This window comes from Carassius auratus, chromosome 35, assembly GCF_003368295.1.
Source record: "Carassius auratus strain Wakin chromosome 35, ASM336829v1, whole genome shotgun sequence".
In the NCBI taxonomy this organism is placed as follows: domain Eukaryota; kingdom Metazoa; phylum Chordata; class Actinopteri; order Cypriniformes; family Cyprinidae; genus Carassius; species Carassius auratus.
The window spans coordinates 11,431,508-11,444,867 of record NC_039277.1 but is presented as its reverse complement, the minus strand read 5'-3'; the positions used below and the strand labels follow the sequence as shown (position 1 = coordinate 11,444,867).

General features: G+C 37.3%; 1 protein-coding gene across 1 annotated transcript; it reads right to left on the bottom strand.

Moving 5' to 3' along the window:
• Nucleotides 1-2,217: 2,217 nt before the first annotated feature.
• LOC113054389 (myb/SANT-like DNA-binding domain-containing protein 2) lies at nt 2,218-5,869 on the bottom strand. The gene is made up of 4 exons (XM_026219915.1): nt 5,392-5,869; nt 3,978-4,233; nt 3,429-3,492; nt 2,218-3,343 (listed from the first exon to the last, which is right to left on the bottom strand). The coding sequence occupies exons 1-4, from the start codon at nt 5,830-5,832 to the stop codon at nt 2,479-2,481; spliced, it is 1,626 nt and encodes a 541-aa protein (XP_026075700.1). The 5' UTR covers nt 5,833-5,869; the 3' UTR covers nt 2,218-2,478.
• Nucleotides 5,870-13,360: the final 7,491 nt, after the last annotated feature.

Here is a 13,360-nt window from a genome sequence, read left to right as displayed (position 1 = left end):
ATAGGCCTTAATTACCCAGGTTGACTTTCCAAGTTTCATTTAACTCTTTAAAAGTCTGAGGACCAATAAAAATACAGCCAGGCTGCTCTTGTGTTGTTCAGTTATACGGGACAGCAGCATTAATGTTGTGTAGTTCCTTTTATCTCTTGAAGTGATAATGTAACAGGACAGAGTGTGGGGCTTGTCGTGTCAGTAGAGTGGTCTCAGCCCCCCGAGTTGAATACCTCCTCACTCCTGTGGATGGCATGTTGCCATGGAAACAGGGCTGAGGTGGATGCAGTCGGACTGCTGGATTATTGGGGCAGATGAGCTCAGTTCTGTGATTACACCCTGGGCTGCTTGGAAACAATCATGTGGTTTTGCAGTCAAAGCTAATATCTTAAACATACTCGAGCACCTCGGGCAAACTGCATCCACAAAACATTCAGAGGACAGGGTGAGCTGGGGTGAGTGGAATAAAATAAACAGATGTAATAGTATCCACTCTGACACAGAAGGTCATTTTTACTTTTTAAACCATGATAAAAATGACACAACACATTAAAAACACGCTCTGGAGGCCATTCCAGAGGCAAAACTGACCGATTCAGAGCTTAAACAGCAACGATCAAAGGGCAGTCACCCAGGCACACAAGAGAGCCACAATCATCTCACAGTTCCCAGACCAGCAAACAGAAAAGCTAATGACGTGAACATGAGCAGCAGTGTAATTTAGGTCCATCATTTATGACCACACACAACTCAACCATAAACAACCAGGAGATTAAGAAAAATGATAATATAATAATGGAACATCCATTAAAAACAAATTATTATTATATTATTATTATGTTGCCATACACACGCAATAATAACAAATGATGAAATAATAATTATGATTACTTAATTGTAAATCAGTTTTTGTTTGATTTATTTCATTATTGGTTTAACAGTATCAAAAAACTATCAATTGCGTTATGGATGTATTTCTTATGTACAACATTCTTGACTCTTGTACCTTTAGTATTCACAGGACACATGTAATATTAGAGCTTTTAGAAAAGCTAGATAAAGGTTAAAAAAAACAACAACACAAGGACTGAATAAATACCCATGAGGTGCTATGAATAAAGAGAACATTTATCATATTCAATAACAATAAATGTTATATATTTAAGTCACCCCGTCTAGAGAAATCAATAACTAATGCACTAAATGGGGTTAGAAAAAATGTAGCAACCTCCATTGGGAGTGTTTTTTTAATTTATTTATTTTTGTTTTATTTTTAATTTTTTCCTGGCAAAGGAAGATACTCATCTCATATGACTGGCTTAGCAGGGAAATTAGACTTTGCATTTGAATTATTGATTCTCTTTAGCACATGCTGGACCAACGCCAGTTCTTCATCTACCTTTGCAAGTTCACAAAAGAGTTTTACTACACATGCAGCATTACAAAGAGAAAGTGCACATTGTCTTAAATAAAACACTACAGCCTACAGTCTTCTGATTTGTGGCATAATTCACTGCAAATCAGGGTCAAACTGAACTAAAGTATTGCATGTTTTAAGAATTACAAAACGCACTTTACGTCACACATTTAACAAATACTTTAATATGCACTACTTAGGACCTATAAGTAGTAATCTAATACTTAATTTACTATTCTGTAATCGTGACGTTAATGGATACATCTTTCAGCCACTCTCAGATATTTACCGCCACCTGCTGGTCACATAATCGAGCGTGTGTTTCTGAAGGTTTTATTAAGGTAAATTCATAAATGACCTTTTTAAATTAAAATGTCTTGTATTAGCAACACTTCAAAGTTTCAATTAGAATTCCAACACATCTCCATTACTCCATTTATTAATTTAAAAAAACTTGTTTTGAATACCTCTGTCTGTTCCCAACAATTAGAATATGGAAACAACGTATTACACATTCTGACAACACTTCATCTCATCCGCTTTATTTTTTGTCCTTCCAAACATGTAAACAAGACTGTGACCTGGAAACAATCATACATAAAGACACCGTGTGAACTGACAAATAAAAAAACAAACGTTGATAAACGGTTTATGAAAAACATTCTTTGAATGCTATAATTGAAAATGCTGGAATGCCTGACAATATCAATATATACTCTTAAAATAAATAAATATATATATATATATATATATATATATATATATATATATATATATATATAGACTTATATATATATAGACTTTATACTTTGATTAATTAAAAGTTCTCATTAAGGATTCTTTTTTTTTTTTGACAGTTCCTGCATTTGGATCTTGAGAGATTTAAATAAATCAAATTTACGCTCCCTGATAAAGACAGTTACTGCAAAGGAGATTATTCGGCCCCTTTCGGAACAGACTGTGCCTGACATACCACATAAATACTTCTGATACTTCTAAATACTTTGAGTTCAAGTCTATATTTCAAAGTCCTGGCTTTAAAGAGCATCATTGGACCACATTGAGCACCACTACAGTGCATCCTTCTTGTTGAGCTTTAATGAATAACCAATCGCAGTCTCTAAACATTCCACTAACGATCCGGCAGAGAGAAAGTCCAGCTCCACCTCGATAAACTTAATGTAGATGTGTAATCCAGAAAGGACGCCCTCCGTGGCCTGGCTGGTGCAGTTGTCCTGCAAGAACCTGGTTATGGCCGAAGGCTCCCCTCGGCTGTAGTGTTTGCCTGAAGTCTGAAAGTGCTGGAACAGACACTGCTGTAGCGTCCTTTCCTCTGCAATCCCGAGGTAACAGTAAGTGACTATGGATGATGTCCTCTTGTCCTTCTCCAAGCTCTCACAATGGTCCGTCTCCTCCTCTTCCTGTGACGTGGAGCACTTATCATCTATGCTAGACGATGAATTGGACCTTGTCTCCTCGTGGCCTATTGCATACAGGCCATATGTTTTTGGGATGCCCCCTGGCAGAAGGTACTGGGAGCCATCGCTGCACCCTGCTGCTCTCGTCTGTGTGATCGGGATCCAGTCCACTTCCATGTGCAGCTCCAAACAGCGAGCTTCACTAATAGTGATGTCTAGGAATTTATAATACACGTTTTTCCAGTTCATTTTCTGCACCTTGGTCATGATAACCCTGCCCTCTGGCTTCTCAGGGTTGAAGTATTCCCGCAGTCGTTTTCCAAGAGGGACCTGTGAGCTGATTTCTGCGTAGTGGTAGCGGATCTCCTCTCTCCACCGCGTGTTGTAGCCTACTCCGAAGATAGCCAGCTTATTGGACAGGTGGAGGCGGGAGAAGTCTGTCCACGTCTGGAAGTGCTCCCATTTGATCTCCACTGCCTCCAGGATACGCATCACGTTCTCCATCACTTCCTGGCGTCTAAAGAGAGCATGAGGAGAGAAGGAAGTGAGTGGAAATTCTGTATTTAAAAGGACTGGGAAACAGGACACTGGTACAAACTTACTGAGTGTGCTCAGATGGCTCCAGTCGTATCTGAAGAACTCTGGGTTTTGAAAGCTGGTTGTCCTCTGTGAAAGACAAGATTGCTTTATTTGAGATACTAGAAAACATGTATGTGGCATAAGGGTCTGAATTGAAATGTGCAGAATTTTCACAGACGGTGGATGATAAGTAGGGCCACACCGAATATGAATATAACAAATTTTAGCAGATGATTGGAAATCTTGATAATTCTGCCAATTATTAAAATACAATTATTCATTGCAGAAAAAAAAAATCATATTATACACATAAACACATACTACTAACACTAAAAGCCTTTTCTGTCATTTTGATCAATTTAATGTGTCTTTGCTAAATAAAAATATTAAAAAAATTACTGCAAGTTAAAAAAATGAAACTAAATTCTCTCTAAACTGTGGACTGGTGAGGTATGAACCTAAAATCTTTCAGATGCTTGCCAAAAATTTGCACCACTCTTTTTTTAAAGGAGGAGGATACTGCAATTATGACTTTAAACTTATTTACACTGCAAGGATATTCTTGCACTCACCTGTTTCTATGTCTCCCTCATTAAAGGCAGCAGAGAGGTCCTGATTACACCAGTCTTCCTGAGAGTAGTCCTCCATCGTACTGCCGTCTGACTCCATCTCCTGGTAGAGCCCGCTGCTGTTGATCAGCACAGGCTGACAGCTTTGAGAATCCCAGCCGCCCTGCCCGAACACCTTCTCCAGCTGCTCGATGGAGTAACTGCTCTTCCTCTTCCCAATGCCGTGCTCTTTCACCCGGCTATAACAACGTCTCAGTGTCTACAGATGAGAGTCATGTTTATAGATACAACAAAACATGCACACTGTATTTAAAACAATTAAGACTGAGACATATATCGCAAATAATCAGCTGCCCATCAGAAACCAGGAATAACAACTGTTTTAGTACCTACAGCACTTACACTTAAAAATAGACGCTCAATTTTTATCATCTTTTTACATCTGAGAATGATGCATGGCCTTATGAAATAGCAATGCGCACACAAGAGACTTATTCGAGCATCCTAATGTAAATGTAAATGTAAATTCAGATGCAGTTGAAAGCAGTGCAAAAGTTGTGTGTGTGTGTGTGTGTGTGTGTATATATATATATATATATATATATATATATATATATGTGTGTGTGTGTGTGTGTGTATATATATATATATATATATATATATATATATATATATATATATAAATATAATAATTAATATATAATATATCACTCATGTTGTGTGTGGCATAAGAGATTCACGTGTAAATGTTGAAGTAAATAAATAAAAATAATTACATGCTTGATATATAAAATATGAAACTTTGTCAAACATCATTGGACAATTACATTTTTTTATAATTACATGAATTAGATGTCAGCTATAAAAATCATAATAGAAACTTCAAGTACTTTAATGTTCCTAATGACTTTTTGTGAAAATAAAATTAAAAATATGCACAAAATAACGTTCCTGTGTCATTCAGCGTAACAGATATATTCTTGTAAAAATGGTTTTAGGGATAGGGATTAACTAATTACAGTTAATTAGTTTTGGGGGGCTGCACTGTGGTCCTTAAATAGAGTCTTTTAATGTCACCTAATGATTCGGGTTCTGAATATGGACATTGAAGCCTTTATATTTTATGTTAATTTGTATTATCTAAACTTCAATGCTCCAATTTTTTTTTTTTTTTTTTTTTTACCAAAGCTACGTGGAGTCAATATACCATAAACATCACAACAGCTATATATATGATCATAACGGACCGCAATCATTCCAATAAGCTTGAGACGAGACAGATCGATGCTTGTGTTTTGATTTTGACAGCTTCACCAAAGCTCTGTGTAACAAAAACAAACAGCCAAATAAACACGACAACGAGCCCCGAAGCAAATCTGAGTGACAGCCATGTGTTTGGATGTCTTATTCACAGTACCTTCATCCTCTCTCGGCACTGGGATGGGGTCCGTTCGTAACCCAGCTCTGACAGCGCTCTGGACACCCGCTCGTACATCGCGGGTCCCGGCGCCTTGCCAGAGAACACCGTCCCGGCCACCTCCAGCTGCTGCATCCGCGCCTCCGCCAGCCTCTCGTTGCCCCACACGGCGATCAGCGCGTTTGTCTCGGACGGTGTCCACGACATGCCTCGGCAAGCGCTGAAGCTGTTGGAGGCAGAGGCCGATCCACTCCGGCCTGCGCCCCCGGACAGCGAAACCCCGACGTTCAGAGGAGAGAATCTGTTAGGGGTGGAGGGGTTGGAATGGCACTGGTTGCTGTCACTCAGATCCTCGGATTCTGGAGAAGGAACCTCGGTTTTGGGAATCTTCAGCTGCACTGATAGATCAGGAGAACGCTCGGCGTTACTGGGGGCCGCCATCTTGCCTCTGTTGCTAAGGGGAGGGGGCAGAGAGGAGGCGCGCATTGACAGCTTCATAATACCGAGTTATCATTTTTTTTCAGCCAATGTCTATTAATATTAAGCTACATATTATAAACAATTATGTTATAAATAAACATATTACATACAAAATAATAGGTTATTATTATGTAAAATGCGATGTTACCGTTTTGAATCATTATAATAGCATATCTAAATATAATAATGAAGTGCAATTGACAGCTTCATTGCTGACAGTTGTCGATTTATCGCTAAAAAGTCTCTCTTATAATAATAGGCGAAATATTAGAATTAATTTAAAGGCAATAATATTTTACAATATGGCTATATTTTTGTTCAACTGCATATAAGCAATATCTAAGGTAATCAAGGATGTCATGCAAAAATGTGATATTATGTAAATAAAGAAACATAGGTTATGATAGTTCACTCGTATTCTCTCATGAATGTAAAATAATAATACTATATTAAAACATGATCGAATGCTTCTATTATTAATATTAATATTTTATTAAAATATTATACTTTTTAGAGATGAGTATTTTCTTGGTTTTCCCCTGCAATACATGTGTATTTTCCACCACTCTTCAAGGGAAAGTACCACTGCTGTCCACTAGGCGGGGTTGCTTATCCTCCTTACATTCTGCTTTGTGTCTGTTAGTTTGTTAAAGTGGCAACAGACTCAGCATATTTTATTTGCATGTGTTCTATCCACAAGAAATACAATTTTACAAATTGAATTCTGTTTGTGTTTCTCTAAAAAATAATGCATACGACCTTTTCTTGCCCTGTTATTTTATAGACATACATAAGTTAATTAATGCTTTGCATAGAAAAAGAAGCAGCCCAGATATCTGTATGATATCATGTTTGAATGAAGCTTTTACAATGCTGTCAAATTAATTATTTTCTGTTGAAAGAAAATCTTTCTATTTGGAATCCAGCTGCAGCTTCACAGCTGTTCACACGATTTAACAGAGAGTCTATTTAAGGTCAGAGGTTATGGGCTGTCCTAAGAATAGTGAACCGTCCTAACTGACACCATTTTCTGTCTATAGCTGGGTGTTTTCTGACAACCTCATTGTGTTTGATGTCTGCTTAAGGTTAGATGTAGAGTCACGAGACATTATAACCTTTAAAAAAAACCTAAAAAAATAAATAAAAAAAACAAAGATGACAGGCACCTACGTAGTTTATAAAAATAGATTAATGCATACACTTTCATGACCATATGGTGATGGATCCTGAATCCTAAACTGTGGCTGCTCAGCACACATTCTGATAAACACATCAATGTGTTTTTCATATAACTTTATAGTACACAAATATAATAATAGTTCAAATTTGCTATTAGTTTACCAATTAGGAGCAAACCCATACGGATGATTCAATTGTGTATGAAAAGAATAAAGAATCCCTTGACCATGATGATATGAATAATAAAGAGCCACAACCCCGTATTGAAAAACAGACTTTTTACTACAACACTGGACATTATATTTGTGAATGCAAATCTAAAAGGGGAATCTCTTAGCATATTATACCCCACAGACATGCATTTCCATACCTTCAGCTTAATGAGGAAACGGATATGTTTGCTCATGATCAGAAGCATGGCCTTCTGATTAGACTCGCTCTAGAGGCATCTCTGAACGCCTTGCTGACATTAAGAGGAGCACTTCTTAGTCAGATCACATAGTAACTCGCGTCTTTGTGAAATAAAGCCAGCACTTTTTTTATTTATTTAATTTTTTTATCATCAGCGAAGTCACGAAAGCCCTTTAAAGTGCTGAATGTGAGAGAAATTCTAATGACCCTCTGAAACATTAACGCACAGTGAGAAAGTGAAGATAATTACTATTATTAATTCATAATTATATAATTATTATTTCTTAATTTAGCATTTTAGCAAAGATGATGGAAGCATATAAGTGAATTTGTGTAGGAGAGATTGCTTTAAGGATCCGCCGGCAAAATTCCTTTGCATTTTATAAAGCCCAAAGTGCTTATTTGCATGTCTAATGGGCACAGATTTTTCTGTTTCTATTTTTCTACAAGCAAAAATACACAAATGCATTAAATAACAGTCAATTAGACCAAATTTGGATTTAGGATATATTGATAAACCTGCCATGCTGGTTGCCAGGCAACAATTTTTTTATATTTAGGGTGTCCGTGATGACTAGCCCCTACAGGGTCACAGATGTGCTACTTGTCTAACAAAATGTCCTCTACCAAGGATCCTCCTGCGATGCCCTTCCTTATTTTATTTTTTAACTCTAAGACATATGCCAACCCTAAAACCCAAAAGCTTTTACTTGACATGAAAGGAGCTGATTCTGGATTTTGGAGCGAAATGGAGATACAAAGTACAATTTCTACCTGTGATACTGACAGATGCTTTGCTCTTTTTTTAGTATGAGTGAGTCGTCAATGGTGGGAGCTTTTTACAACCATCTTTACACTTATCTCACTCGACTGGCTTTATATCAGATCATTATCACGGTGGTGTGAATGATCATTAGATTCACTCAGGAGCGCAGCTGATTGCAGCACCTGCAGACACCAGTTCAGAGAAAAAGCACATTTTGGTTTGGAGGCTTTCATTATCAGCCAGCCTTCTCCCTTTTATCACCTAAAGCATCATGAAATCACATGGAAATACTAAAATATGTGAATTTTTGTAAAGACAGAGAAACAGGTTAACAGGTTGGTGAGTTGTCATGTATAAGTTAACGTGTCTGAAAGAGAGATTTTTTGGTTCATTGTTTTGATGAGTTGACTCAAACCACTTGGAGTGATTCAGTCGTAACTCGTGAACTAATATGTTTCCCGTTGGTTCAGCAATAAAGAATTCACGTTATACAAAGTTCTGTCAACTCTAGGCTGTTAAGTCCTTAAAGCAATCAGCTAGTAATCACATTGTTATTTACACGGCACAGTTTATTTGTTTATTACTTGCTGCACAACATTCAAATACTTGGCCAGTGTTTGCTGTAGCAGTTTACATTTCACTTTCAGAAGCTTTCGCTTTTTTTTTTTGCATTTGGTTTTGCATTTTTTGTTTTGCTTAATTTACAGATGTTTGATTAAAATATGGGTTATCTTATGTCACACTGTTGATTCTTAGTGCTAGAGCGCATTCATTAACCAAACTTGATGGTTTTGCTGACAATATTAGGCTTATTAGCATTTGTCATAGACAATATTAGAAAGACTTGAAAGACTTTAAAAGATTGTGAGCTTTTAAAAAGCATTTTTTTATTATATTTTAATATTATTTATATAACAGTTCAGATCTGTAGTTGTGATGGCACACTGTTTGCAAAAGTATTGTAACTATTGTTTTGGGAAACACTGAATAGCTGAACCTTGAACAATGGAACTTACATAACAACGCTTCTGGGAAATTCAGAGAGTGGTTTTGTGGATCACCTCAAACGTTTCTTTGAAAAGATCTGGCTCAGTGATTTATATACAGTACAAATCATTACAAGCAAAAAGTCACTTTCTTTATAGTGTTTTAATTATTGTTGTCTGTCCATATTAGACCATTTAAACATTAAAATTATAAATCTTCAAGTTAATATACAGTGTTTACAAACCTTTTGATTTATGTAAATAGATGATAATTCGCTACCTTGAGTGGAAAACCACTCCGACAACTTCACTGTTCCAAATGAATACCTAAACAGAAAAATGAAAATGACCCCACATGCCAGACAGATTCATATGGGCAGCACCCTTTAGTTCATTATGTTATTCCATCATCTCAAATTCTCCTGCATGTCTACAAACAAAAGCCTCTCATTGCCCATCAGACATATAAAGATGAGGTCTCTTACGCAGCCACCCGTCGTCCCGATGAGAATTTACCTCAGCACCTCTCGCAGATGGGACCTGGCCTCATGGGAGCACTGTAGCCATGGCTAACCCCCCTCCGGCGGCAAGGCCCAGGTGTTTCCCCTCAGTCAGACGCCAAGGTAATTCAGCGGCGACTCCAAAACACACGTGCTCCCTCATCAGCAGGCCCTCACCCGAGAGCAACTTTACATTAAAGACTTGTCTCATTAGAGCGCAGCGAACACGGCCAAGGCTAATGAGAGAGGCTGTGATGACGGCAGGCTCTGATATTCAAGTGCAATAACAGACCATGGTCAGGGCCAAAGCCATGTCACGCCTGGGTGACGGTGAATGGGAACCGCGCTGTGATGTTGGCATTGACAGCATCCAAGTTCAAGGCTCAGTAAGATTGTATTGGTATTGGCTATCTCGTGCGTGTTGAGGGAGTTGCTGTTTACAGAAGGAGTCTTATAACGATCCAGGTCAGGGACAGATATCGAAGTTAAGCAAGATATCATGTTGGTAAACATTTCATCAAATCATTTGAGATTCAGCTTGCTGTTATTCAGTGTATAGTGCAGTAGTTTCCAAACAAAAATAACAACAAGGATGCGCTGTTTCTACGTGTATTTAGCTTTGATTTGAAATAAAACAGCGCATCCTTGTGGTGCGGAGGACATAGAAGAGCATACGCATCATGGTGATATGGAGTGACGGATACCGTTGGCAAAGAATTATTGAATAAAGTCATTATTGTTGTTTTCTTTGCTTACAAAAAGTGTTCCCGTCGCTTCATATAACCCAGATTGCACTTCTGATGGCAGATGGAGTATTCTGATGATGACTTTTCATACCTTCATGGACCTTGACCCTGTTATTTACTTGGTAGTCTATGGGACAGTCTCAAGCCTCCAGGTTTTCATCCAAAATATCTTAAATTGTGTCCTGAAGACGAATTGAGCTTTTACGGGTTTGGAACGAAATGGAGGTAAGTGATTAATGACAAAATGTTTATTCTAGGGTGGAGTATCCCTTTAATTATTTCAAATAAATGCGATCTTACCGCATGCATCTCTGTGTCTGTTTAAAGGAGGCCGAATCTGCTTTAAATCAGACACAGAGATGCAGTGCGGTACGATCACACTTATTTTAATTAATTAATGATATAATTTATTTGAATTGATTTTACCCCCTCGTTGCAAAGAAATATTATGTTGCGAATCTGTAGCCTGTCAAAGCTATTTTAATAATAAAAGGTTCCATGCTATGTTGTTGTTGTCGTGTGCAATAATGTGTGTAGCCTATTCAAGATTCAAGATTCAAGATTTTTATTTGTCACATTCACAATTATATAGAGCATATATAACCAGCAGTGAAATGTGAGTCATGTCCACTCCATGGACAGTGCAATTATTAAAGAATACAACACAGATGAAAATATACATAAATATAGCTATGAAGAATGAAATAAAAGTAAACAATAAAAATATATGAATAAAATATAAAAAAGATGTATACTGTAGAATTAAATATAGAACGCAAAATGCTGTGCATGAGAGTAAACTGTAGTCTTAAATATTAAGATACACAGGGATGTACAGTGTGCATATGTGCTTTATACTGTAGTCTTATATATTAAGTTACACAGGAATGTACAAGAGGCAAATGTGCAAACAGGTTGACACAGTCAGTATGACAATGTAAGGTAGAGAATGATGAATATATTACTGATAAAGTGAATATTACCACTTACCAAATGGCAGCAAAGTGAAAAGATGGTTACTGGGGTGGATAGAGTCCTTGGTGATGTCCTGCAGAGAGAGGAAAGCAGACCCGGAGATGTGCTCAGCTAAGCGCACCACTCTCTGCAGGGCTTTGCAGTCTTGACTGGAGCTGGTCCCATACCACACTGAGAAACACTAAGTTAATACACTTTCTATGGCCCCTGAATAGAAAGTTTTCAGGATTGCTGGTGAGACCCTGAATTTCCTCAGCTATCGGAGATGGTATAGTCTTTGACTGGCTTTATTAACCTCTGTTTGAATGTGAGTAGTCCAAGTCAGGTCCTCGGAGATCCTCGGAGATGGATATGGTTTTACTGCATATAGTTTTAATTTAGCTATAAACCCGAGCCCGAGTCCGACCCGAACCCAAAGCTATTCATTAAACATTCATCCGAACCCAACACGAAACCCGAAATTATTTCCGGACCCATTGGGCTCAGGTCGGGTAGCAGACCTCTAGTGCTCTCAGAAAACCATATATCAGAAGTTTAAAATCAAATGGTTTAAAACTCATAATTTCAGCATGATAAACATGATAATCAGAACCAAAACAGATGTTTTTAGCAGGTCTGAGCTGTAATGGCACATCTGTTTTCTAGAAAAGGGGGTGGTCAACAGCAGCTCATTTGCATTTAAAGACACAGGTCCTGAAAAACAGCTTCCTCTCAAAATAGGCATTTTCTAAATTATATTATAAATGATCTGTGGAGTATTTTGAGCTGAAACTTCATAGACACATTCTGGGGACACCAGAAACTTATATTATAAATTGTAAAAAGGGGTTCATAAAACAGACTTCACACACAAAAGTCACTTTCTGTTGGTCAACAAGGAGAATTTGCATGACCAGCTTGAGTAAAAATGAAGTCTGCAAGCTTTGTGGTTAGTTATTTGGGTAGAGTAGAAAATATTTTGAGATGAGCCTATATGTATGTCTCTGTTTTGCAAAACACACACACACACACACACACACACACACATATATATATATATATATATATATATATATATATATATATATTATGAATATGTCAGGTTCACAGTAGTGAAATTTTGCAGGTAAAAAAATTCTGCTTGTCAATAGTATAATGATGTATACAGCACAGCTAATGCAGAAGTAATATTTTGTTGGTCAGTGGGGCAAATTCACATGACCAACTTGAAGACAAATGAAATCAAGATTTTCAGTTATTTTTATTGAAAATACTGGATTTCACCTGCAAAATATAACCACTTAAATGTAAATGAGACGGTGTCTCTAACTCTTCAGATAAAATTGCATGGTTTAACATGAAATCTGTAAGGGGGATATTTGGCCTCTTGCCAAACTCCTACAGATTCCTATTGTGGACAGCATCTTTAACAGTTTAGATAAAATTGACATTGTTCAAAATTGTTGTAGAAGTCTTATTTGTAGACATCAAAGTATCATGGTTTTTTAGAAAACCATTATCGTTTAAATATTAAACCTCTGTGCTTAACTAATCCTGTACTGTTTGTGCATGACATGAATGCTACATTAAAACTTTGTGCCATGTTGATGTGATTTGTATTTTCCTAAGCATATAGACTAGCTGATTTCAACCTGACAACTGATAAAAACTGCCAAAAAGCCCCACTGGTCTATAAGGAGGGACCCAAGTCATGCTTAGAGATTTGCTTGTGGGCTTTTTGATTTGGGCTAGTAAACAATCTCATGGCAACACAGCTCATATCCTCCTAGCATAGCTTTACATTATTTTTTTTTTTTTGTTGTTGTTGTTTTGTTTTTTTTAATGCTCATGCTTTCTTCATAAGAAAATGTTATGGGGCTGCAGGATTCTAATATTGTGTTGGACAACTGGAAGCCTCAGAGAGCCACTGTTGTCGTGCCATTGTAA